The 27852-nt window shown below is 40.0% G+C and overlaps 1 protein-coding gene across 5 annotated transcripts in view; it reads left to right on the top strand.

Annotated features, from left to right (window-relative positions):
* Positions 1–27852, top strand: part of LOC133390284 (chromatin remodeling regulator CECR2) — a 220618-nt gene that overhangs the window by 158153 nt on the left and 34613 nt on the right. For 2 of the 5 annotated variants that reach the window (XM_061638596.1, XM_061638601.1), the window contains 6 exons: positions 427–610; positions 3313–3446; positions 4090–4194; positions 10075–10124; positions 12027–12196; positions 12804–12881. In XM_061638596.1, coding sequence (XP_061494580.1) covers positions 427–610; positions 3313–3446; positions 4090–4194; positions 10075–10124; positions 12027–12196; positions 12804–12881 — 721 coding nt within the window. Of the gene's footprint in view, positions 1–426; positions 611–2768; positions 2831–3312; positions 3447–4089; positions 4195–5609; positions 5670–10074; positions 10125–12026; positions 12197–12803; positions 12882–27852 lie in introns of those variants that run through there. The other 3 variants (XM_061638598.1, XM_061638597.1, XM_061638599.1) reach the window with 3 other exon arrangements.

The following is a 27852-nucleotide window of genomic DNA, read 5'->3' as shown; positions in this document are numbered from 1 at the left end:
GATAGGCTCTCTAGCCCTCTAATAATTTTAGTTCATTATCCTTGTTTGACTTTTAAATAACTGTTCTTACATATAAGGAAGCAAAAATGCATCTGGATGACCAGTCTTACAACATTTTCTATATGTATGCCTTTACAGGAATCATTCTAAAAAACTTTTTCTTTCTTTGAGAAAAACATTACATAAGAAAAGGTTCTAAGTTTTGTCTTGTTTGAGATAAATTGTTATGAGAGACAAGAAGAGCATGTAAGCTAACCCTGTGCAAGAACTTGGCCAACCTTGGAGTGTGTGCTTGCCTGAACAAAGTTGTGATATTTGTCATCAGCTGTGAAAAGATGGATTTCCTCCCTCTGTTGCACAGAATTCCTTTAGCCATTTGTATTAGGTTGTGTAAGGAACTTTGTGAACATTTGTTCTTTCTATTAGATCTCAGACATTTCATTCCTACCTTGAGGATATAATCAACTATCGCTGGGAACTGGAGGAAGGGAAGCCCAATCCCTTACGAGAATCTGCTTTCCAGGAGCTACCCCTGCGCACTCGGGTGGAGATCCTGCACCGCCTTTGTGATTATCGACTTGATGCTGATGATGTATTTGACCTGCTCAAGGTGTGTTGGATGATGACAGATGTTGGATGGGGAACTGGAAAGTGGAATGGTATACATTTTCTGCTAAGAAGATATCTCATTGTGTTCATAGCTTTCAGCTACTAAACCCATTTAAAGGTAGTATAATTTGCTAGATTTCTTTTGCTGTCTTTAGTCTCCCAAACTGGAGAACCAGAAGAAACTGGGTGCATGAAATTGGATATTGCTCTCTGTAGTATCTTTGATTTACTGATATCTCACCTGCACATTTTTACTGAATCTGTTCTCTTTTAAGGAAGGATCATTGGGTGTTGTGGAAATATTAGGAAATTATCTTGATTTTAATAGGTTGTCAGGTGGGAAGTGAGATAATCCCAGCTGTGGCTTCTTGCATTCCCTTGTTTTTGTTTGATTGCCAGACTCCATATCAGCACTTTGGAACCTCTCCTTTGCAACACCTTGTTCTCTATCTGTAATTTATTTTGAGTTCCATTTTTTGTTGGGAGTTATTGTCACACATTCTGCATGGTGTCTTAACAAGGCAATTGCTAATTAAGAAAGCCACCAGTAGTAGATTTTAGGAGACTGTTCCTTTACTATGTTTGGTAGCTGGGCATTGATATGCGCATGTGGTCATGGAAACCCTCTTTGCTTGCTACAGCGGTTTTTGTGAATGCTAGTAACAGCTGTGTTGTGTGGCCAGATTAAAGGGACTTAGCCTTTTTTTTACTGTTCTCAGCATCAAGAGTAGCCCTGAAGTTGCAAGTGTTAATGAGTATCAAAACCACTATAACAAAGGTATAACATTTTAAGGAAACGTAATACCTTTCCTTGAAAAGTGCATCTGGACCTTTGGCCCATTTGCTATTTAACGTTGCATTGATGTTGAGGCTGGTTATGGATGGCCAGTTGTGGTGAGGTGTCAGTTTATAAGCTCATAGTGGCAAATCCAGACCATGGCTTGAAGGACCATGAATGAGTGCTACACTATAATAATAATAATAAATAATAAAATTTTATTTTTGAGTCGCCTATCTGGCCGAATTAACGGCCACTCTAGGCGACGTACAACAGCGCAATAAAATATGATATAAAACCACAACAGCAACATTCAATAATTAAACTGCCCACTCTTAAATGTAATCAGCAGCATTAAAAACTAACCCACCCCAGAAACCCCATAGGCCTGCCTGAATAGCCAGGTCTTCAAAGATCGGCGGAAAGCCATCAAGGAGGGGGCATGGTGGAGATCTAAAGGAAGGGAATTCCAGAGGGTGGGGGCCACAATCAAAAATGACCTCTCTCTGGTCCGCACCAGCCTAGCTGTTTTAACTGGTGGGACCGAGAGAAGGTCTTGTGTGGCTGATCTTGTCAGGCGGCATAATTGGTGATGCTGGAGGCGCTCCTTCAGATAAACTCATGTGTTCCCCCATATGTAGGCCTAATTATTTTCCTTTTAAAATCAAAACAAGTTTTTTCATTAAGTCTGAAGTGACAAACCATTGTTTGATCCTAGTATGAGAGGCTCACTCAAACCACACTTAGTTTGAGTGTAATGGCAAACTATTTCATTTCATTAAAACACAAAGTAATGAATGAAGTCCCAAGCACAGGGGAAGGAGGATAGAGTGCAAAAATGAGTATTGCACAATGCTCATTCATGATCTAAACAGTGGTGTGTAGGATAATCTGAATGTAGCTGGTGTGAATCTGCAACACAGTGTGAACTGTATAGATATGTGGGATAGTGGAAGAGCTGTAGTGCCTGTTTTACCCTGTGGCCAGATACTACATATGACAGGTGAATTTTCAGTCAGCCATCACAACCACAGATGGTAATCTCAAAACACTTTTAGAATCATGCCATTAGAGTAATCCATTTGAAAAACATTACACTGGAATTGATGGTCTCTGTCAATTTTTCACTAAACATCTACAACCAAGAGCCAGCAAGAATCCAGTTTTTCAATCAGTGTGTTTCCAAAAAATTTACAAGGATGACCAGTTTTCATGCATAATGCCTCTGTGGAAATAAACAGTTGTGCAGGCAACCATTATATCAGAATAGGCCCTTTTATTGCTGCTTGAAGGGAGAAGTTAAGCAGGTGTGGCTTCTCTTGTTACTGCAGCACTGTGGTAGGAGAAAATGCACCTGCTTGCAGCTGAAGCCAAGCATGGCCTTTGTGGAACTTTAGAATTTTGCCTCTTGGGAAAACAGCACCTGCTGTTTTGCTATTAAAGGTATGAGAGACCACTTTGGGTTTGGCATTGGCAAGCTTTACTTAGCCCTTTTTGTGAATATATTTACAACACACAAATCTCAATGTAAATTGAAACAGTTGATCGCTTTTTGGCAGGCAGAAGTTTGAATATGCATACCACCAGATGATACAGGCAGGGTAGATGGATGCAACAAATGGAGCAGCGATACTGAACAGCAGATGCATTGGTTGAATCAAATGCTGGGTGCAGAGCTCCCATATGATTGCCTCATCCTGCATAAAAGCTTCTCAGTGCTATTTGTCTATCTTTGTTAGGCACACCAAAATGTACAATGTCAAGATGAAGTGACCATGAAAAACTTATATTCAGCAGAGAAGGAACAGCTTATTTCAATCACATTAATAGCTGTCAAGAACTGTAGGGATACCTGGACTTATTAGAGGGCATGTGTTGGTTAGTTTTCATCTGTTGTCTTTTTGTGTGCTTGCCTTCAAATACAGGGTTTGGATGCAGATAGCCTGCGGGTGGAACCACTGGGTGAGGATAGCAATGGTGCCCTCTATTGGTATTTCTACGGCACTCGAATGTACAAAGAAGACCCTATGAAACCAAATGGAGAGCTGCCTTCAGACAGGTACAGTCTTCCATTTGTCAGCAACGAGAAAGACAAGGTGGATAAGAGTACCAGAGAGGAGCAAATTTAGGGAAGAAACAATGATTGGAGTGTCCTTACAAGGACTACAAGACTGGCAAGTTTACTAATTTTCAAAACATCATGCACAGTTTTCAGAGTGTTCTCCCATTATTATTCTGCTTGCCTTCATAACTGACCTGTGGGATGGGCCACTGTTCCCATTTTACAGGTTGGGAACCAAAGGGTAAGAAATAAGAAAATAATAAGAAAATGACAGTCTCAGAGCTGCACAATGAATCCATGACAGAGATGGGATTTGGAATTTGGAGAGAGTTCAGCTCTAGTCACTAAACTAGGGCAGTGAACATTGCCTTGCAGATATTGAGAATTCTGCCACTTGAGGCACATTTTGCCACATTTACCACCTTCCGGCAGAGCAGTCATGCTTGCTGTTGAATCAATTTCCCATCAAATGCCTATGCCTGTCTCCTTTGTTATCTTCCTTGGAGGTAATCTCCTAGCTTGAATCCCAGCAGCTGTTTCAATGCTTCTTATGGTCACTGCTCCCTTGTTACTCTCCTGCTCTTGCCAACTGCTACTGTCATGTTCAGTAGCTATTCTGTAACTTTTCAATGTGTTCCAGGGGATGTGGGATACAGACAAGCACTCCAAACATTCCTGGAAAAATAGTAAAAAGACGAGGGCGACCTCCAAAACGGAAAAAAATGCTAGTGGAGAATCTGTTGAGGTAAAGAAATAATATGCTTGTAATATTAACCAGAGACACTGTGGTAATTAAATGTGTTCATTTGTGTAGTGTCATAAATGTATATGATGATTTACAGGGTACAGGAGCTTACAATCTAAATGTTGACAGTGGAGAATATAAAGGGGGTGATGGAAAGTTGGTGGCATAAGTAACAAGAGATGAATGTGAGCATGAATTGTTGGATATATAGCCTTCTGAAGGGCATTAGAATCCTAACTAAAACATTCTAGTTAGAAGCTAATGTAATTCTCCTACATCTGTTGCACCTTGAACTGTGGCCTCCACACATGTGCTAGCTAACCATGGTCAACTCTGTATAATACTTGGGTGTGCATTTATAATCCAGATTCTACAAAAAACAGTTTCAATAAAATAGACTAGTAATGACCCACTTTTCAATGCACCCTATAGACATTTCTGAATAGCACCAGTGACATATTACTAGTTGTATATGACCTTCCACAAGAATAAATGCAAGGACCTACTTGGTCAGGACTTACTTCAGCTTAGTCTCCAGGGTGAGTTAAAGAAACCTCAGAATAAAGTTGCCTGTATCTGCCTTGATCTGGACTCCACAAGTTCAGCAGTTCAGTCCTTGGATGTGTCTAGAGCAGCATCTAGTCTTGGCTTATGGGATGGATGCTAATTTTTGCAGCCTGAGGATGTGGACATGGGGCTTGGAGGAGTGTGGGCTACCATGTGCATGTTTGACCCTTACCCTTCTTGGCTTATTACACTAGCACAATGGGAATGACAACTTGCATCTAGCAGACAATGAATGCCTCTTTATGAGAAGAAATGGTCCAAACTGCCTTGAGGAAAGCTGTTGGGGGCTTATTTTGAAGAAACCGTCCTCAGACCTGAAAGTTTTAATAACTGTCAGCTAATTGTAAATATTCCCTTCTTGGTAAGGTGTTTGAGTGGGTGATTGCTGTGCAACTCCAGGCATTCTTGGAAGAAACTGATTATCTGGATCCGTTTTGTTCTGATTTTAATATTTTCAACAAATGAATTGCACCAAGAGAATGACGGGGAGTGTGATCCTGCTTATTTTCCTGGCTCTCTTGGAATACCATCAACCATGATGTTCTTCAGGATAGACTCTCTGGTTTGGGAGTCAGGGCATGGCATTTCAGTGATTCTGAACCTATCTAGAGAGTCAATTCCAGAAAGTGGTCCTGGGGAACTTTTGCTCAACCCCATGGCACTTATGCTATGTGGTCCTGCAGATGTCCATCTTTCCCATATTCTTTTTTAGCATCTACATGAAACTGCTGAGTAAGGTCATCTGGAGTTTTGGGGTTGGGTGTCATTTATATGCAGATGACACTCAACTCTATCTCTCCTTTACGTTGGATTCAGGTGAGGCAGTGGACGTGCTGTATTGTTGCCTGGAAGCAGTAATGGACTGGATGAGGGCCAACAAACTGAAGCCCAATCCCGACAAAATGGAGGTACTGTTGGTGGGTGGTTCATCTGTCCATGGAGGTATTCAACATGTCCTAAGTGGGGTGCACTCCCCCTAAAGGATCAGGTTCATAGTCTGAAGATACTCACTGATCCAGCTGTCATCAGAGCGCCTTTTCCAGCTAAGGCCAGTGCACGAACTGCAATCCCTCCTGGATAGACATAGCCAGGCCATGCAGTAACAAAAATAACTGATGCTGTCCTGCCTGAACCCACAGACATGAATGTGGAGGTGTGATTTTCTTTAGTAGCTGAACAAGTTTCAGTTCAGAGCGCTTAATGAATCTGTTTACAGGTTACACAGGATTCAGTATTTTTACTAGGAATAAGTAAGACATTATTGCAGCAACAAGACACACCTCCTTATCAACCTTAAGTAAGGATGAGCTGGCACCCATGAGCATAGATCGAGTGTCACTGTGGAGAGTGCACGTGTAGACAAATGTTCCTCCTCAAGGACAGTGAGGGCTTTTGAGATTGTCAGCGTCACCACCTACATGTCTGAGGTGACGGCAGTTGGACCCTCTCCTCAATATTCTTCTCAGGAGGGGGGTTGCTTAGCAGCAGCAGGATGAGCAAGGAAGGGGGGTGAAGGGAAGGGGGAGAGACAACTTCCTGATTGGGCAGTGCCTCTCCAGTAGGAACTGGAGCTATAGGGGTGGAGCTGTCACTCTCAGAAGTGTGGAGGCCTTCAAGCTCACCTGCATCCAGGGATGCATCACTGGTGCCTTCCCATTGGTCCAAATCTGTCTCCTCTTCCTCATCACTCCATTGCCAACCTACGAGACTCATGACAATGGTTGTGCTCTGCCTCCATAGTCGGAGGCGGTATGCTTCCAAATACCAGCTGCTGGAAACCACAGGACCAGAAGAGTGCTCTTACACTCAGGTCCTGCTTGTAGGCTTCTCATGGGCATCTGCTTGGCCATTGTGAGAACAGGATGCTGGACTAGACGCGCCACTGACCTGATCCAGCAAGCTCTTTTTTTTCTTTCTTCTGTTCCATGGTACTTACTTTTAACACCCTACATGGCTTGGGACCTCAGTATTTGAGGGTCTTCTCCCCCATCAATACTAAAATATTTTTTGGAGGCCCTCCTCTGAGTGCCCCTGCTATTTAATATGAGGCGATGACTGGACAGCGGACTCTGTAGGTTGTGATGTTCTACTTGAGGAACTCTATACCAAGGAGGCTGTTCTGGAATCTATACTAATATATTTTAGGTATCAGGCAAAGACTTTTTAATTTTCCTAGATTTCAAATCGGTAATGTTTTTATACTAGCAGCTTCATACCTGGCATTTCTCGGGAATTATAAGAAACCAAAAAAATCAGTGCAGTTTTGAAAGGTTCAGTCAGTCATCTTGATTCAAAATGGCATTCAGTTGTATCCAACTACAACCAAAAAGGAAAGAAACCCAACCTAAACAAACCTTCTTGTTGTTGTTATGTGCCTCCAAGTTCACTACAACTTATGGTGACCCTATGAATCAGCGACCTCCAAGAGCAAAACAAACGTAGAAGAATTCAATTGAGCTAGATGATGTATCTATTCAAACGTTACATATAATTTTATTTGGTTTAAAATGGCTATCAGTCATAAGACATAATTAAAAACTTCCATACATATCAATACAATTCCATGTGCTAGGTATTTCTAACAAATATAAATTTAATATACATAAAATGGCTAGCATTCATAAAACCATATGTAAAACAGTCAGAACAAATTCTTATCAGTTAACTGCTGTTTTGCTCATTTAGCATTCCTAGATCCTGTAAACAATGTGCGACCTACATCTTTTCTATACAGATGTATATCTTGTGCAGTCAATTCAGACTGAAGAATAAATATTAAGGATCCATAGTAATGCAGGCCTCTCTAATTCAGTGAAAGTGCTGGCTGAGATAACAAGCACAACAGCATTTAACTGGTAAAATTTTACAGTTCCCACTGAAGAAGACCTGTATAGGTTGAAACACGTTTGGGATATGTTGAGCACAATGACATTTTATTGTTATATATGGTTGCTTTATATATGATTTTATGAATTATGAATATGAATTTATATTTGTTAGAAATACCTAGCACAGGAATTGTATTGATACATATGGAAATTTTTAATTATGTCTTATGACTGATAGCCATTTCAAACAGAATAAAATTATATGTAATGTTTGAATAGATAGATCATCTAGCCCAGTTGAATTCTTCTAAATTCAATTGTATCCAAACATAGATGAAAACTTGGTTCTTGATCTCAGAAACCATTATGCAAAATTGGGTTATGGTATCTTAATAAGTGTCCAAATGGAGACAAACAACTTTCCAAAACATATAGTAGACTAGCAGCCGTTTGTACCCAACATTGCTCAGGAATTGTAAGACACCATAAAGCAGTGGCATTTTTAAATCGGTGGTTAAAAACATTCCAATTTTGAAAGATGCAGTTTGCCATCTTGATTCAAAATGATGTCAACTTGTATTCAAATAGATGAAAACCTGCACCTTGACCTCAGGAACCATCATGCAAAAATTGGTTAAAATCAGTGCAGTTTTGAATGCTTCAGTCCACCACTGTGCTTCAAAATTGTGTCCAATTATATTCAAACTTAGACGAAAACCTGCTTCTTGATTTCTACTATGATTGTTTTTAGTGCTGTTCTTTATTGTTGTCAGTTGTTCTATTTAATTGTTTCACTGTTTTAAATTGACATTTTAATACAAATGGTTTAAATAAAGAAACAGAACACCTCTGTTAATGTGATCTGCCATTTAGCGTATCCCGACCTGTGTGTATGTGTAGATATACCTCATGTGCCTTTCCTACCTTGTGAAGCAGGTTCTTAGCATCAAAATCTATACTGCAATAAACTAGTTGGCTTTAGAGATGTCACTGTGTTTTATTTTGTCTTGCTGTGTGTTCTAAAATGACTACTTTTCTAGAATTGGATTAGGGATTGGGTTACATTGGTTTAGGGAAGGGCAAACTGATTTCAGGTGGGAAAACCATGTTAATTTGTATAAATGTAGTTTTTTGAGTATTATAAAGCTTACATTTAAATAGAATTAGGATGTAGTGCAGATGTGGGGAACCTTTGGCTCTCCAGATGTTGCTGAACTACAGCTCCCATCATCCCTGGCTATTGGTCATGTTTGCCAGGGCTGATGGGAGTTGTAGAGTTATGGAAGGCCAAATACTTCCCACACCTGATATAGTGGAGATGAGACATATCTGTAAGAGGACCATGGAAAAGGATGGTAACCTGCATAAGCTTTTGACAACTGAAAACTCCAGCCAGTGCTTGAATTATGGCCCCTTTACCTTTTGTGTTGACCTCCCCCATCTACTGTTTTTAGAAAGCTGTAGGAGACATGATTTGCTGCCCTTGAGATTGGTCTGGAAGCTGCAGCTGGTGCAAAATGCACTGACATGACTGCTCACTGGGGCAGGGTATCGCCAACATGTCACCCTGCTGCTGAAAGAATTGTGGTGGCTGCCCATTAGCTACTGGGCCAAGTTCAAGGTTCTGATTTTGGTGTACAAAGCCCTATGCAGCTCGGGATCAGGATACCTGAAAGATCATTTTACCCCTTATATACCCAGTTGATCACTACGCTCTGCAGGTGAAGGCCTCCTGCAGATACCATCTTATCAGGAGGTCCATTCTGCAAAACATAGGAAGCGGACTTTTAGTGTTGTGGCACCTACTTTTTGGAATTCCCTCCCAAATATTAGACAGGCACCATCTCTATTTTCTTTTCAGTGCCTACTGAAGACCTTCCTCTTTCAACAAGCCTTTTAAGTCGAGACCTTATCGCAGTCTGCATCTATGTTGGAATTGCTTTTAATATGTTTTTAAAGATGTTTTGTTTTAATTAATATATTTTAAAATCTGTTTTTAAGATGTTTTAGAGTGTTTTTAATGTTTGGTTTGCTGCCCTGGGCTCCTTCTGGGAGGAAGGGTGGGATATAAATTTCATAAATAAATAATAATTATTGGGGAGAGTCAGGAGACTTGACTTTTAGATTTTATTAAGAGCCCTCCTATCTTTCCCCTCGTATTTTGAGCACCGACTCTACCTAGTTCCAGCCTACTTTCTAAGCAGATTTGCAGATACTGCCCATATGCTCATAGGCTTCTATGTAGAACCATGAAACCAGAACCTTTTTTTCTTTTCTTTTTCTTAAGGTTGATTCTAAGGGACCATATTGTAGCTTATGGTTTGTCTTTTAGTACTAAAATTGAGTTACATTGCTTTCTACAAAGTGGTGTGACTTTTCAATGGCAGTATTGTTTCTTTCTAGCAGTGGGTGTATTTCTTTAAATTTGGTTTATATCATTTCCTAACAATACTGTTTATTTTATTTTATTTTATTTTGCTTGTAGAGAGAAGGCAGAAGAAAATGCACTTGTGTGTGAGTCACAGATGAGAAATGGTAAGGGAAATTATGGACTATAGTTAAATTTAAACAAATTGAATCCAAAAACACAATGTCTCAGGAGGGAGGGCCTCCTAATATTCCCTTCTCTTTTGTCCATTTCATTCTAAACAGATGGAGAACAGGAGGTTGGATTGTGTTCCTTGGAATTTCAGTTGTACTTAAATGTATTTAAACAAATGGCAGTTGAATGTGAATGGGTGTAGGCTATTGGACTGCTCTGCAACTGGAGATTCTCTACTCCCTAACAACATGATATTGAAATTCTTTCAAGCATGTGATACCAAATCCTCTTCTGAGCATGTGTATTTTTGCTTTTCCATGTCCAAACATGGCAGGAGGATCCTTGTCCTCCCTTGTTTAGCTTATGCTCTTCATCCTTCGATCCAGTCCACCTCTTGAGTTGAGGCCAGTGGGCTGGGCTGTGTGTGTTTGTTTATTTGTTTGTGTTCCCTGTCATTTTAGAGATAAGAGCTGGGAAGCTTCCCTCTTAAACTTTACTGTATGATTGCAGGCAGACTGAAAATATGTATCCTGTGTAAACGGATTTTAAATTCCCAGGAAACTAGACATTTCTCAATTATGCCATAGTTTTCATTATGGCTGTGCTATAGCCCTATGCATAAGTGACATATAGGCACTAATTAATCTTCATTAAGCATTTACCTATATCCTATATCTGAATTCACCCACACTCTGCAGATGGTATGTGACACCACACAATGTCCTGTGGTCAAACAAGACTTGTTAAGATGTGTGCTTGTATTTATTATGTCTAATTTTTTTCTTCTTCTGAATAGCTGCCAAGTTGGGGGGGGAGGAGTCAGAATAGGAACTGCAGTATGCAGGTAGATTAAGAACATAAGAAGAGTCTTGCTGGATCAGGCCAAAAGTCTATCTATTCCAGCCTCCTGTGTCCCATAGTGACCAACTAGATATGTATGGGAAGCCCATAAGTGGCCATAAGGAATAATAGCCCTCTCATTTGATGTTCCCCAGCAACTCATCAACTGGTATGCAGAGCCATTTTGTCTCTGCTCCTGGAGGTTACATATAGCTATCAAGACTAGTAGCCACTGATAGCTTCTAAGTCCCCTTTTAATCCATCTAAGTGTATGGCTTTCACCATATCTTCTAGCAGAAAATTCCATAGTTTAAATATGGTTTATAGTTTAACAGAATGTAAGCTTAACCTGTTTCCCCCTGCTGCAGTCCCATTGAAAATCACACATTGGCACCACTAGAAACTTCCCTCATAGGACTACTTGCACTTTTAGATGTATGTGTGGTTTTCATCAGGACCACAGTGGAGGTAATTTTAAAAAACACTTTCTTGCAAGTTAAATACCTCCCACAGCTGGTATTTAAAAGAAAACACTAGGCACATGTGATGATGCATTTACCATGATACGTAGTTTGGCTCTTAGACAGATGGAAGATGATATGCGTAACGATAAAGATTTGCAGAAAAATATTGGTCATCTTTTTTGTTTTTTCAATATCTTTAAGAAGCTCAAAAGGAATGCAGAGAACCCAGCAGCTGACTAGAGGGAAAGTCTGAGGGAAGCCATTTAATGCTGTCACACTGGTGCCTTGCTGACCTTTTTATTTCATTAATGTTTTCAGCTGCAAACATTAAACAAGAATGAGGATAATGTGGTAAACATCACAGACATCAAATGTAGTTTATTTAAATTCTTGAAACCAAATATGGCAGCTACTGTGATAGTCACAATTTCTTGTGGGTGTTAACCAGTTAAAACAGACAAATGTACAAGATGAGATTGCAGAATGCAACATACAGAAGTGTGATTTCTCTCTCATTTGTACAGACTTATACTTGGGTCATGTGATACCTGTGCTCTATTTGCTTAGCAAAAATACTGTATTTTATGGAAGGTTCTCAAGGACCAGGTCACGGAACATGGTGGCTGCTATGTCAGACAGAAGAGGAGTGGAGGCAGGTCACAGAAAGCTTCCGAGAGAGAACATCTTTAAGAGAGAGACAGCTCTACAAGCTCCTGAGTGAAGATTTCCTGCCAGAAATCTGCAACATGATTGCACAAAAGGTAAGAAAGAATATTTGAATCTTCTGAGGAAGCCTCAACAGTTGTGAACAGGTTTGCTTTTTGTTTATATGAAGAAGAAGAAGAAGAAGAGGAAGAAGAAGAAGAAGAAGAGGAAGAAGAAGAAGAACTAGGGCCCAGATTCTGTGACCAGATAACCAAAATTATGTTGTTGGAATGAATTATCCAAATTATGTTAGAGAAAATTAACACATTTACATGCTATGTAACGTTTGGTTTTTTGCTTTTAGTCCATTTCAGCTTTCTGAACCTGTGAGATTTTAATCTGAAGGATACTTGACCAACTCAGCAGCACTCAGACTTTTAAGTCTATCTCTTTTTGACTTTGTTCTTGATGTCATTTTAAAAATTAGCCCCAGTAATTCAACATTCAGTCCTGGTCTTTCAGTAATTTTGTATGAGTTGTTATGACTTCATAGTTAAGGGGCGATAAATGAGAAATAAATGGCTAAGACCTTTGTACATTGAAAAATACTGTAGAAATTAATACTAAATAATAACAGATACATCTAATTAATAACAGATACCCCTAATGCAAAAGCTTCTGTAACCATGTTGATCTATGTTGACTTCTTTCACTACTTTTTAGGAGAAACGTTTGCAGCGAATGGAGTTTTCTCCCAGGTGGATGTCTGATTGTCAGCACATAAGGCCAATCCGGCAAGAGGTGAGAGACCTCTTGAGAAAGGGAGTGCCAGACATGTGTCACAACAATATCATGGAATGCCCGCCCTCACCCCCCCGCCAGCAAATTCATTCTGATTTATAGGTATAATTATGATTTATGCATACAATACAGCTCTCAGGCATACATTCAAGCAAACTCTTGTGCCTAATGGCCATCAGCCAACTTCCTAATTTTTATTTGAGCCCAATCGGCACTTTTTTGAGAGCCTGTTTCTCTCGTCTTTATTGCTCTTGTAGTGTCATCTCTTTCTTTTTCTTTCTAGAAGCTCATTACACATACAGTGACCCAGTTTGCACATCACAGAAACCATAATTATTGGTTGTATTTATTTAGGTAATTTATAACCAGCTCTTGATTAAAATAATTTCCAGAGTGGGGCACAACATATTGGCTGAATTTTTTTATGATGACTCTAAGAACAACATAGACCTCTACAATAGAGATCCTCTGCTACAGTTTCTGCCACCTAAAACTTGGACACCAAACATTAACAGGAATCCAGTTCTAGAAACCTTTCTCTTATCAATAAACAGAGTCATCAACAACCACACACCAACTCCTATTCACGACAACCTTTCAAAAGAAGAAAGAATAGCCCTAAGGAACCTTCAGATGAGAAGGGATATTGTCATCAAGCCTTCAGATAAGGGTGGTGCTGTTGTGGTACTTAACACTACAGACTATATAGCAGAAGGTCAAAGACAACTAAAGGATGAAACAACATATAGATTTCTTGACAAAGACATCACCACAGATCTCAATACTTGTATCATTACATCTATACAAAACCTTACAAGTAGGAAACTTCTTAAAGAGGAAACTACTGATCTCCTTGTTAATCCAAATTCCACCCCTGGAAGGTTTTACATGCTGCCTAAAATCCACAAAGCCAACAATCCTGGTCGCCCAATTGTCTCAGGTAACAACACAGCTACTGAAAGGATTTCTCTGTACATTGACTTAAATTTACAAAACTTGGTGCAAAACCTCCCATCGTATATCAAAGACACCAAGGACTTCTTGCTTAAAATTGAGTCTTTAAACAAGCAGTAAATTCCACAACAATACTATACTAGCTACTTTAGATGTCACATCTCTTTACACCAATATACCACATAATGATGGGATTCAGGCTTTAAATGAGTTCCTTAACACCAGAGATATGAACAATCCTCCAACAGAGGTTCTCACAACTTTAGCTACGCTAGTCCTGACTTGTAACAACTTTACATTCAATGGAGAACACTACCTGCAACTACAAGGCACAGCTATGGGGACTCGCATGGCTCCATCATATGCAAATCTCTTTATGGGTAAACTGGAACAGGAGATCCTCAAAAAGGCCATCAACAAACCACTTATATGGTGGCGATACATTGACGACATCTTTATGGTCTGGACGAATGGTAAAGAGAGTTTGGAACATTTTACAAATTACATCAACTCTATCCATCCCTCTATTAAGTTTACATTTAATAGTACAAATGACAATCTGCACATCCCTTTTCTGGATGTCCTTCTTACCATTGAAAACAACAAAATAGCCACTGATCTCTACAGTAAACCCACTGATGCCCACACCTATTTAAACTGGAAATCCTGCCATCCTAGGCATATAAAGAAGAACAGTGTGTATAGCTTAGCTCTGAGAATCAAACTTATTTGCAACACTGAAGATAAATACCAGAGAAGGATCAGTGAACTTAAAGAACACCTTCTTCGAAGAGGATATTCTCCACATATGATGAATTGCAACATCCACCGAGCCTCCATTCTGTCCAAAGAAAACCTCCTCCATCATACTGAGGTGTCAAAGAGCAGAGAGCAACGGATTCCATTTGTGGTAGATTTCCATCTAGCATCTCCTAACTATCACCGAGCAATCAAGGAGAGCTACCCATTGCTGGCAAACTCTGAACATCTTACCAGAGCCATCAGCAGGCCTCCTGTTATAGCATTTCGCCAACCTCCTAATTTGCGCAGACTGTTGGTGAGAGCTGTGCTTAAGCCACCTGTCACCAATCCAGGGTCTCATCCTTGTCACTCCAAATGCTGTATCACCTGTGTGTACCTCAGGGAGACAGCCACTTTTACAAGCACTAGGACAGGCAGGACAAATTACATCAAACAGAACATCACCTGCAGGTCCTACAATATAGTTTACATCGAGTGCAAAATACCAGGATGTCATATCCAATACGTAGGAAAGACCACAACTGACCTATGCACGCGCTTCAGGAACCACAAGTCGGCAAAGTGGAGCAACCAGTTGCAAAGCTTTTTAACATCGAGGGTCACAGCCTGTTGGACTTTTCCATTACAGCGATAGAGATGCCAGCAGATCCAGCAGCATTGACCAAAAGGGAGAACTTTTGGATTTACTCTCTGGACACATTGGCACCACATGGCCTGAACCTGGAGGACAGTACCACCACTACTTAGCTTCTGCAAATGAAGCCCGTCTGAGCATTCCATCCTCAAAGCTCTATAACTGCCACCTTGGTAACAGCATTTGTATGTTGGCAGCTGATGAAGGCGGAAGCTGAAACGTTTTGTTAATATAATAAAAACCTCTGTTTGGTTAATCACAATTACGTTCATGATATATATATATATAAATGATTAATAAAATAAAACAATTTGAAAAATCAAACCACAACAGTGATAAATCAAATTGAAATCACAGCAACATGACAGCAACATATCATCTCCAGATGCCTGAGTAAATAAAATTGGCTTTGCAAGATGTGTGAAACCCATTAGCGGTGGCATAAGAACATAAGAAGAGCCTGCTGGATGAGGCCAATGGCCCATGAAGTCCAGCATCCTGTTCTTTAGCATACTGTCAACCAGTTGCCCATGGCAAACCCAGAAGCAGGACTTGAGTTCAAAGACCACTCTCCCCTCCTGTGGTTTCCAGCCATTGCTATCTGGAAACATATTGACTCTGCCTATAGAGGCAGAGCATAGTCGTCACAGCTAGTAGGCATTGAAAGTTTTTCCTCCATAAATTTGTCTAATCCTTCTTTTAAAGACATTCAAGTTGGTGGCTATCACTGCCTCTTGTGGGAGTAAATGCCATAGTTTAACTAACCGTCCTGAATCTTTCAATATTCAGCTTCGTTGGATGTCCATGAGTTCTAGTGTCATGAGAGAGGAAAAAGGCTTTTCTATACCTACTTTCTCCATGCCATGCATAATTTTATACACTTCTGTCCAGAGCTTGGAAAAGTTACTTTTTTGAACTACAACTCCCATCAGCCCCAGCCAGCATGGCCACTGGATTGGGCTGATGGGAGTTGTCGTTCAAAAAAGTAACTTTTCCAAGCTCTGCTTCTGTCATGTCACCTCTTACTTGCCTTTTCTCTAAACTAAAAAGCCCCAATGCTGCAACCTTTCCTCATACAGGAGTTGCTCAATTCATTCCCTTGATCATTTTGGTTTCCCTTTTCTGAACTTTTTCCAGCTCTACAGTATCCTTTTTAAAATGAGGTGACCAATACTAGACACAGTATTCCAAATGCAGCTGCACCATAGATTTATATAATGGCATTATGATATTGGCAATTTTATTTTCAGTACCTTTCCTAATAATCCCTGCCATGGATTTTGCCTTTTTCACAGCTGCTGTACACTGGGTCAACATCTTCATCGAGCTTTCCACTGAGACCCCAAGGTCTCATTTCTGGTCAGTCACTGCCAGTTCACACTCCATGAGTGAATATGTGAAATCAATATTTTTTTCTCCAATATGCATAACTTTACACTTGTTTACACTGAATTGCATTTGCCTTTTTAACACCCATTCACTCAGTTTAGAGAGTCCTTGTGGAGCTCTCCGCAATCCCTTTTTGTTTTAACAACTCTGGACAATTTAGTATCATTAGCCAACTTGGCCACCTCACTGCTCACACCCAACTCTAGACCATTTATGAACAGGTTCCAATACCAATCCTTGGGGGACTCCACTTTCTACAGCCCCCCCCCTGTTGGAGAAATGTGAATTTATTCCTGTTATCTACTTCCTGCTACTTAACCAATTCCCGATCTGCAAGAGGACCTCTCCTCTTATTCCATGACAGCTAAGCTTACTCAGAAGTCTTTGGTGAGGTACCTTGCCAAAAGCTTTTTGAAAGTCTAAGTACACTATGTCTACCAGACCTCCTATATATATATATGCTTGTTGACTCTAATCAATTGGTAAGACAGGGACCTTGCACAAGCCATGTTGATTCTGCTTCAGCAAGGCTCACTCCTCTATATGCTTGGTTATTTTATCTTTCACAATATTTTCTACCAGTTTTCCTGAGACAAACATTAAGCTGACTGGCCTGTAATTTCCTTTTTTAAAGATTGGCATTACATTGGCCACATACCAGTCTTCAGGTATAGAGGCAGATTAGAGGGACAAGTTATGTATCTTTGTTAGAAGATCAGCAAACTCACATTTGAGTTCTTTGAGAACTCTCAGGTAGATGCCATCTGGACTCAGCATATTTGTCAGTTTTTATTTTGTCTGTTAAGCCTAGAACTTCATCTCTCGTCACCAATATTTGCCTCAGTTCCTCAGACTCCTTCCCTGCAAAAGTTAGTTCAGGGGTAGGGATCTGCTGTATATACTCCACTGTGAAAACCGAAGTCATCCAAGGGTCCAACTGCCTCCCTAGATGGTCTCCTGCTTTGAATGTATTCAAATAATGGTTTATTGTTGGTTTTTGTATTTTTAGTAATGTGCTCCTCAAATAACTTTTTAGCATCCTTTATTGTCTTCTTGCATTTCTTTTGCCAGAGTTTGTGTTCCTTTTTATTCTTCTCATTTGGACAAGACTTCTGTTTTTTTGAAGGAATCCTTCATGCCTCTAATAGCTTCTTTGACTCTGCTCATTAACCATGCCGGCATCCTCTTGGCCCTGGTTGTACTTTCCTGATCCACTGTACACTCCAGTTGAGCATCTAATTCTGTGTTTTAAAACAACCCAAATCAACCAAATATGTGAGGTGAGGATGTTCCATGATCATGAACATGGAGATTACTCCCACTTGGATCCTCCCCTAGGATGAGCAGAAGCAATAAGCTATGATCCCTGACTTAGCATTATGCCCAAACCAGGGATTGTGGTTTGTTTTACTCCAAACAAACCTTGATGCTAAGCCAAGGTTTGTTCTTAAAATGAAGACTTCATTTTATCAGTTGTGAAGAAATTTTACAATAAAGATAAAGCTCCTGAAATGTCTTCATTTACTCTAGAGGCTGGTCTTTGGCTAAATGCTTACCTCCCAGATCGTCATCTGGCTGTCATCAGCACCAAAGAACTTCCAGCCTTCAATGTAATCCAGAAACAAGATCTCTGTTGAAGCATTTCAGAGCATTGAATGGCCGATTCAGCTATTTCTTCCACATCTCAAAAATGAGATGATACATAGTGTCAGTGCCTGAACTGCATCATCCCAAATCAGTGCATTCCCAAATCTGAGTTTCACACCAAGTTACTCCTGAAGTTGCTTTCTGCCTTGCTGAAAACTGCAGTTGTACATTGAAGTTGCCAGTTGCCTTTGCTTTTCCCAATAGGAGTCTCTTTGTAAGCTATTCTCCAAGCATTTGAGAGCCACTTTATTGAGAGCCGCTTTATTTGCCCTGCCTCCTGTTTCAACACCTGCCTGCTGTTGAAACAGCTAGCTGCTCTTCTACAGAGATTGCTTCCTTGTCTTTTTGCAGTCTCCTACTAGTTGAAAGGAGCAGCTACAAACTGTATTCAAGTATGACCACACAGCCTTTCCCCTCCTGCCTCTTTTTTCACCAGCGAGAGATGCAGTGTTGGATCTACATTTGCTGACCTCATTAACAATTTTTCTTCCCTTAATATAATATATCTTTTCCCTAAGATGTGTTTTAGTCTACAATTGTAGTTGTTCTCCACAGCAGACAAAAGCAATACAAGCAGTTGTCTGGGTTCATGAAAATTCAAGCAGTGGTTGTAAATATCTTTATTTGGACCAACTGAAAGTAAAATAAGTAGTAAGCTAGCTTTTAAGTTTTACAGAACTTTTCTCTAGGCTGAATGCTAACTAAACAAAAGGTAGGGGAGAAGAGAAACAGATGTTAATGGGCCTAGTTTTGTTTGCGTTGTATTTGGTTTTAGCATCCATCCTACAGAAGAGTTTTGTGACACTTGAAACCAGCCTCCTATTTTCTGATTTTGTTAGTCCTAATAAAAGTGCTATGCAACTGCTGCTGTTGATATGTCAGTTGTGTATACTTCAGATCAAGGGGAACCAAGGAGTACGGAGCCTTGGAGTGGGGAAAAAGGAGTTCGCTCCTTGCCAGTACTGCAGCAGCAAAGTGAATATCCAAGGAAGATATTATACCTACTATCCCCTCTATTTTTTAGTTTCTTAATGTGGCAAAACTGTGGTTGTTTATCCTGACCACATTGGGACATCAGAAAATCTGATAATTTTAGTGGTCTGTTTCCCATACATATATCTGTTTATTTTACCATGCCAGTAAATTATTTGCGTATTATTTCTAAAAGTATTTACGTACCACCCTCTCACAAAATATCACGGTGGTGTACAGCAATATAAAGACCATTGAAAGTTGTACTGAACAATGATTAAAATGACTGGCTGCTCAAGAACATTTTAAACGACTGCATAGGCCTTCAGCATAAAAATATTTTCAAGAGACGCCTGAAAGTCAAAAGTGAGGATGCCTGTTGAATTTCTGCGGGAAGAGAGTTCCATAGTATGAGAAAAGTGACAGTAAATGTCTGACTTCTAGCTGAGGCCAGTCAGTGCTCTGTAACGGGGACAAATAACAGTGCTTCTCCAGATTATCTTCATGATCAGGCTAGGATATAAGGGCTTGAGCGGTTCTTAAGGTGTGCTAAACCCAAGTTGTTCAGGGCTTTGTACATCAACACAGCATAGATAATGTTTGAATCAAATTGATTTGTGTAGTTGTAGTAGGTGAGAAGTACTGAACTTGGGTATATGCAGTACATTCTGCTGCAGCATTTTTTCTTACCCATAGTTTAATTGTGGGAGCTTGTTCCAATGATTGGAAGGGGTTATGCTACTGTTTATTGTACAGGGTTTTCAAGTCGGCCCTACTCTCCAAGTAGTAAAGAAAACTTTTGAGAGACACATTAGCAAAAATACACAATTCCTAGTAGGCATCAAAAGAAAACATTCCCAGTTTTAGCTTGAGCAGTCAAGGGCTTGTGTAGCTTGCTAGGCTAATGCATCTTTTGCAGTGGAGTCTAGTGCAGCTAAACCAGTTGGGTTGTATTTACTTGTGTCCTAATCAGAGTAAACCCACTAAAATTAATAAACCTAAGTTAGCTGTGTCTATTAACTTCAATGGGTCTACCCTGAGTAGGACTATCACCTACTGTAAGCACCAAAAACTATTTATTAGAAAACTTGTCTGCAAAGATCTAAGCCAGTTTTTTGTGACATTCCTAAAATTTGAAAGAATCCAGCTAGCCTTTGAAAGGAAAGACTTAGGTGTGCTGTTCCTACTGAAACTAATGTGGCCATGAAGAATTACTCCACTGAGATTCTAAAGGCATCTGGATGACCACAGAGTGTGAGAGAGAATGGTGTGCTAGATAGGCATTAGGATCCAATGTTCTTGCTAAACAGTTCTCAGTATTGATAACTATCATATTTGCTGTTGGCAAATGTGTTTTGGTATCTCTTAATTTTTTTAAAGAAATGCTAATGGTACAATATATAAAAGGTGTTTTTGATGAATTCTTAAAGCATTGAAGATATATTTTGATTAGCTAAATGAAAATAGCTGTTTAACAAGCTGATAACACTGTTCAAACAGCATTCGGTAACATACATTCTTATTTGAAATACCATTCCCTCTATTAGCAATGTTTGGGGGTAAGTGATGATCCTTATGTAACCAGAAATGACATAAGGTGGACATATCAGCAACCTTTGGGGAACTCTGTGGCTTGCAGAAGTCCAGAAAATCTTAATGGGAGACCCTATGTGGTTGGGGGGTGGCAGGGACCCAGTACAGCCCAATGAGGACTGGACATACTCAGTGCCCATGGAATATTGACATTGGGGTATGGGGAGGAATGGAATGGAGTATCCTGGAAGTAGCCATGGCTGCTGGAACCCTGATCTAGAGCACTCCACAGTGCAACATTTCCTGTGGGTCCCACGTGTTTTTATTAATCTATACACAGATCAATGACATATATTTCTTGCATAAATGCCAATAATGATGAACAAATCTGATGTCTGGGTTAGGATTGGATTTGACTTCAGCTGTTCAGTGCAAAAACATCTTGGCATCTCATCATCTTCCTAAGATGTGGATAAGCAGTTATGCATAACTTGTTGATCTACAGGTCTCAGTGATGATATGTCTGTAAATGAACAAAATGTAAGTTGCTTTTGTTTCTTTATTGGAGCCTTTGTGGTACTGCTTTTTTTTGAAGGGCTGCTTCCAAGCTAAAGTTGGGATAAACTTTTCTTGAGCACTGGAAACAATTATAGTGTCTGAAAGAGGATTACCCCTATTGATTTTGAAAGTATTATATGGGGCTTAATTTTCAGAGATGGAAAGTCATGTTTAGATAATGCTTTTATTGAAATTGTTTCAGTATCTCCCAATGGCAGTGCACAAGACTGGCTGTCTAACCAGGAGCCCCTATTGTAGGTGTGGGGAAGCTGTGGTTCTTCAGATGTTTGCTGGACTACAACTCCCATCATCCCTGGCCATTGATAATGCTTGCTGGGGCTGATGGGAAATGTAGTTCAGTGACATCTGGAGGTTCCCCACACCAGCCCTAGTGCTTGCAGTTTAAAGCCCAACATTCATCAATTAAGCTGCTAGATGGATTGCAAATGACGTTATCTATATTGCATTTTATGCATTCTAATTGTATTATGTATTTTAATTTACTTTAATGTTTTTATGTTTTTTATTGTGTACAATTTTATTACGTATGTGTGCGATTTTATTGTAAGCCGCCCTGAGTACCCTATTATAGGATAGAAGGGTGGGATAGAAATATTTTAAATAATAAATAAATAAATAGAAGCGGAAAGGAGAGGAATAGAAATGTACCTGGGGTCCAGCAAGATAGATTGAGAAAGGATGTTAAGAATGATAAAAAGCTGACAAGAAGAAGGATCTTGTGATTGTAAATGTCTGAGAGCCCGTAAGCAGCGAGGTTTGGGTAGATTTCTTTCAGATGTTGTATATTGTCTTGGGTTTTAGATAAACAGAAGAGTGTTATGTTGGGAAATTATGAATGACTTTTTAGACAGACTGGACAAGATAGTATACCCCAAGCTGTCTGTACACCACAAACAGCAGAATAAATTACTTTAATTTTAATAAATTATGGGAAGTGCTTAATTTGCATAATTTGTGCAGATTGTAGAATTCCATTTTTCTTGATGCTGAATTTTGATTAATTTAGCACAGAACAATGGCAAATTCTTTCAATGCAATTTTGTGAGTGAAGTCAGGATTATACATTGTGGAATCAAGGAGTGCTGGTATTTTCAGTTTAATTAATCAGAATAAAAAGTTGACTTTGCTTCTTCATCTTGGGAGTTGCTCCTCTTGTTTAGCAAAGGAGCTCCAGTAGTGGAGTGTGCATTGCTACATTATTTTCTTTCTTAGATGCAAGAATTGCAACAACAACAAAAATAATCCACGAAATGAGATGGTGCGTATTTATGTGCAGGCAGGAAAATTTCAGATTTGGATGCAGAGAGACAAACAGGTGCTAATTGGTAGCAGGCTTGCTGTGGGCCCTATGGCACTTAGCATAGGTTAATTGCTGCCTATGGGACAGTGTGTGACAGGGCTGTCATAAACTCCCAAGTCTCTTCTTGTAGTTCTAAACCTGAGCAGGGGAGGAGGCAGCAATTATTCTGAATATACCCATTTCCAGGGAAGCAGAATGGCAAGTGCTTTGTGTCCTTGAAGTGCACGTGTGCTTGTCTTTAGCTTGGAAGGATTGCCAGGACATGATACAGGGAATTTGGGAAGACTGTAATGGTACACAGAAACCTCCTTGTTTCTGGGTATATACGCTATCTGTGGCCCCTTCCATCTAGTTCCAAGATGTAGATGCTTAAATCTCTGATGTAACTGATGTATTTATTAAACAGGTGGTTCAGATTAGTTCCTCATTAAAAACCTTCTGAGCAGCACCTTCATTAAAGAGAAGCTGCGGAAATCCTAGTAGTGATTGTATAGGGGGAGAGAGGAAGGAGCAAGGGCTGTGCAGTGTCTGAGGAGAGACCAAGACAGATGGGGCTGCACATCTTGTATTCTTGAAGTCAGAGAGAACATCTTTGTGGGGGCTATATCAGAGCAGAGGGCAGAGATCAGAAGTCCATAGAGCCTATTCTGCATCACAGTGCCCTCTGCTGCAGGCATGTGAATGGTGCTTCAGCAAAGCTGCAGACATACTTTTCTTGAGATTCAAAGTCATTGTTGCACTAATCTTGAATCGTAGAATACATCCTCATATAGCTGTTGTATTTCCTTAAGAAAGTGATTATGTTGCATTATGCCAGCATTTGAAGAACAGCATTTTGTTGGGGGATGGGAACTGAACTGAACACTGAACTGAGCTAGTTCCTGAACCTTCAGTGGGGTAAGAAAATGGGTTTAAGCAAAAAGCTACTCATCTCACAGTATTTCTGACTAGGTCTTGCACTTTTAACTAGAATGCAGTAGAATTTTTCCAGCAAACATTTTTTGTTTGAAAAGAGGACTTTGGGGGCCACCTGAAACGTTTTCTCAAAAATACCTCTCTCCCCCCAAAAACCTACTTTATTAAGGTGAAGCACTATCCTTAGCATATCCTTAGCACATCTGGATGCTAAGGCCTAATGACTGAATTTAGCACTTTAAAATATAATTTAACCAATGCAGAAATTCCAATATTAACTTAAATAATATCTAAAATGAGCTCAAAGTATACTCCCATTACAAATCCAGTAATAAGCATTCTTTCCCTCCAGCTTACCATGCCACAAACAATTTGGACATTTTTAATAGCATATAAATTAGGGGCAGCCAACATGGTGCCTTCCAGATGTTGCAGACTGCAACCCCCATCACCCCTGACCACAGTCATGCTTATAAGAGCTGATGGAAGTTCTAATACAAAACACCTAGAGGGCTCCTGGTTAGCTGCTTCTTATCTAAAGGGTGCTCTGGTGAGTGCAGCACCCTGCAATACCATTAATAGTTGTGTAGGAGACTCCCTTTTTGTCATTCCCCATTGTTAGCAAAAGAAGAAGAAATACATTTAATAATGGACTGGAGCCTTGTGAGAAAGACATGGCCTCACTTTTACCATCCTCCTAGCTGCCCTTTGAATTCTTATTTGTTGACATTAGCTCCATAACTGTCAAATGTTGTTAAGTAAAACCTGTATACAAAAATGTAAAAGTCCTGGGAAATAACTCCCTAGAAATATCAATTAAGATAGTTTATATATTTTTGGAGATCTACTTTTATTATTTTAATCTTTGAACAGCCAAAACTATTTAGGCAGTACTGCGTTTGAATAAATTCTTCAGGGACGATCCTGTGAGTGGTCAGATGAATGGCCTAAATATAAAAGGTCTCTTCGCTCTCTTAATTGCTCTGATTCTCTTTAAATGATTCTCTTGGGATGTGTTGCTGTGGATTAATTGGGTTACAGTGGCAAGACTAGTTCAAATCCACAAGATCACTCTGGTGGATATGGTTACACTCAAAGGACCCCTTGCATTCTGATGCGAGGAGCAGGTGCTTGTATATTGTTCTCTGCCCTGCTTGCACTTTTCTTCCAGAATCTAGCATGTTGTAAGCAGCCCATGTCCTGTGAAAGCAAGGGGCTGGGGAGCTTGCTTAATGCATTGTTGTTGCTGGTGGCAGGGATGGGAGATGATGTCAGACAATTCTCCAAGGAAGCATTACTGAAGAAAATGACTAAATAGCATTTCTGCAACAACAGAAATATAGAGGCACTTAGAGTATCTAGGGTGGAAGCTAGCCTGCCTTTCTAGCAATTTATCAATATCCCCTCAGGTCCCATTTGGAGGCAGGTGAAAAAAAGCAATAATGGCCAAGTTGCAGGCTTTTTCTCTGGATTAATGCTGGGCTAAGGCCTGAAGGGTAATAAGGAGACTCCAGCTGATCATTAATTCTTATGGAATATATTGTGTCAAAAGACCCAGTTTTCACTGCAGTGGTGAGCCTGTCTATGCAACTTCTGATTGCAGACAGAGAACCCCATGATTAAATGTTCCATCTACTTATTGAATATTCTATGTGGAAGGTGCATTTCAATTATGGGGACTTCCATCTGGAGTCAGAAGTGGCATTGTTGGGGAGAAGGGATATAACCGCCTCTTCTATGCTGTTTTTCTACAATCAGGGAATCTTTTTCATCCTGAGGATTACATTCCCTTCCAGGCAACCTTCCTAGAGACATATGTCAATGATGCATGTGGCCAGAGGCAAAAGTGAGGGGTGCAACAAATGTAAATTTTTACCTTTGGCAATCCCACCCCATATATACGGTCTGCCTAGTAAACGTTGCAAGACGTCACCCTAAGAGTCGGAAACGACTCGCACTACAAGTGCGGGGACACCTTTACCTTTACCTTTTTCAGTAGACTAGTGCCTCACATTCTCACACTTCTCTCTGTCCTCCATCCAGGCAAGCAAGAGGCATTGTTCAAGAACACATTTCAGCCAGGCAAAAACACTTGGGGTATGAAGCAGCATCAGTGAGAGAGAGGGCCCAGGGAGAGTTCTAAGGGCCAGATAGAGAGTCCTGGATGGCCACATTTGACCCCAGGGCCAGAGGTTCCCGAAACCGTTCTACAGGTAGAGAATTTTTGTGTAGAGGAGCATTCATCATCCAAGCCTCCACTTGTAACCCAGATACAGGCTTACCCTCCTTAGCAAGAAGAAGGCCTTGGTGACAATTTATAATCTAGATAAGGAGGTAAGGAAATAATAAAGTAATAACAGTGCTTCCTTCTGTTGGTATTTAGGAGAGATCTGTGCTATGAAACTCTGCAGATGAGATAGAAAAGTTGATAGACGAAACAAGTATTGGTTATCTAGTGGTAACCAATAGTACAATTGCTTTTATAAGCAGAAATGGAAGTATGACCAATCCTTTTATTAAAGTCTCACAGTGAGTATTCTACTGATAGAGGCTGCTATTATTGATTGATTGACTGACTGACTGACTGATTGATTGCCTGCACTTCACCCAAAGTTTCGGGGGGGAGGGAAGTCAAACAGTTTTAAAATACATCATTAAAAACAGTTAAAACGATATAAAATCACATTATCACACAATATTTTCGGGTGGGTCCTAAAATATACATCTCAGGTGTGTAGGAACCAACTGGATCATAACCATGGTGCAAATAATGGGAAATGCAGGTTTTTAGCCCCTGAGAAGGTGAAGAAAACCTGGACATAGAGTGGGGGTGGAAATTCTCAAGCCCAGGGGCCAAATGTGACCCTTCAGGCCTGTCTGTTTGCCTTTTGAGACTCTCCCCAGGCAGCCCCCCCCATGAGCCCTTCATACACTTGAGTAATTTTGCCTAGCTGGAATGGGTCCTAGAACTGAGATAATTCCTCTTGCTTGCTTGGATTGATGAGGAGGAGGTGGAGGAGGATTATTAAATTTATTACCCTTCACCAGAAGGTCCCGGGGCAAGTCACAATATAAAATACAATATTTGAAACACATTACATGCACAACTAAAGAGGGTCCTAAAATATATCTCTCTCAATTGTCAAAGGCCAGGGTGAAGAGGTGCATCTTCAGCATTTGATGGAAGCTGTGTAATGAAGGTGCCAGATGCACCTCTGTGGGGAGGGAATTCCCCATATGGCATGGCGGGAATGTAGCCTCTTGTACAAGATAAGAGTCGCACCCATTGGTTTGCCAACTTGGCTGTTGGCCTTGTCCACCACTGGCATGCAGCCTCTGGAAGGTTGCCCACAAGAACATGCAACACTCAGAGGAAAACGTTTCTCTAGTCCAAAGGCACACTATACTTTTCTATTGGCTAGGATTATTTTTGCTTTCAACACAACTTTCCCTCCTGCCACACCTTGGCTCCTAAGGATCCTGCAGTATTCCTTTCCTGTTTCAAATAATTTTGACAAATACTTGGAACAAAAATTATATTGTTTTTGCAGAAAGCTACACAGATTGAAACTAGAACCGTATATATTCCAATTAGTTGTTATGTGCCTTCAAATTTTCATTGAATTTGAAATTATATTATTATTGTAGCAAATGCTAGTTACTTCCTATGATCTAGGAGAACGGAAAGGGCATATTGTAGGTCTTTTATTTTTTGTTCATAACCTTAAGTTTAGAGAAAATTATTTCAGAATCATCTATGAAAATACTGGAAAACATAATACAGAAGATGTCACATGTTATAATTAAAGGAGATTTTTACTATATGTGGTGGGGTTGTAGGAAAGCACTAAAGTTTGAGAATATGGTAATCAGTACTGTTAATTAGATGTTTCCTTTTAAAATATTTGTAGAACCCATAATGTGTTGTTGTTCTATGTTAAAATAATCTTGCCTAAGATATACCAAGAATCCTGTTATAGTCTACATTTGCTAGAATATTTTTAGTCAAAGCATTGGAAGTCAGAGGTTGAGACTGAGAAATGTCAAATGGCTTAATAAAGGACCAGGTAACACTGGTTGTATTGACTGCCTTTCAAACATCTACAACTTAATACCAAAATAAGTCAAGCTTGGAGACCAGTCATTACTTATTCAAGTAGGACTTATATTTTGTTACAAGTGCTCCTGTTTTGTTATAAGTGCTCCTGTTCAGGGTGCCAGGCAGCTAGACGTGTCCTTTTCCAGGAGTCTCCATTTCATTCCCACTCCTACTTGGTGTTCCATCA

Source organism: Rhineura floridana, chromosome 8 (assembly GCF_030035675.1).
Source record: "Rhineura floridana isolate rRhiFlo1 chromosome 8, rRhiFlo1.hap2, whole genome shotgun sequence".
NCBI classification, from domain to species: domain Eukaryota; kingdom Metazoa; phylum Chordata; class Lepidosauria; order Squamata; family Rhineuridae; genus Rhineura; species Rhineura floridana.
Note: the sequence above shows the minus strand (reverse complement) of the source record. Positions and strands in the feature narration are given on the sequence as shown.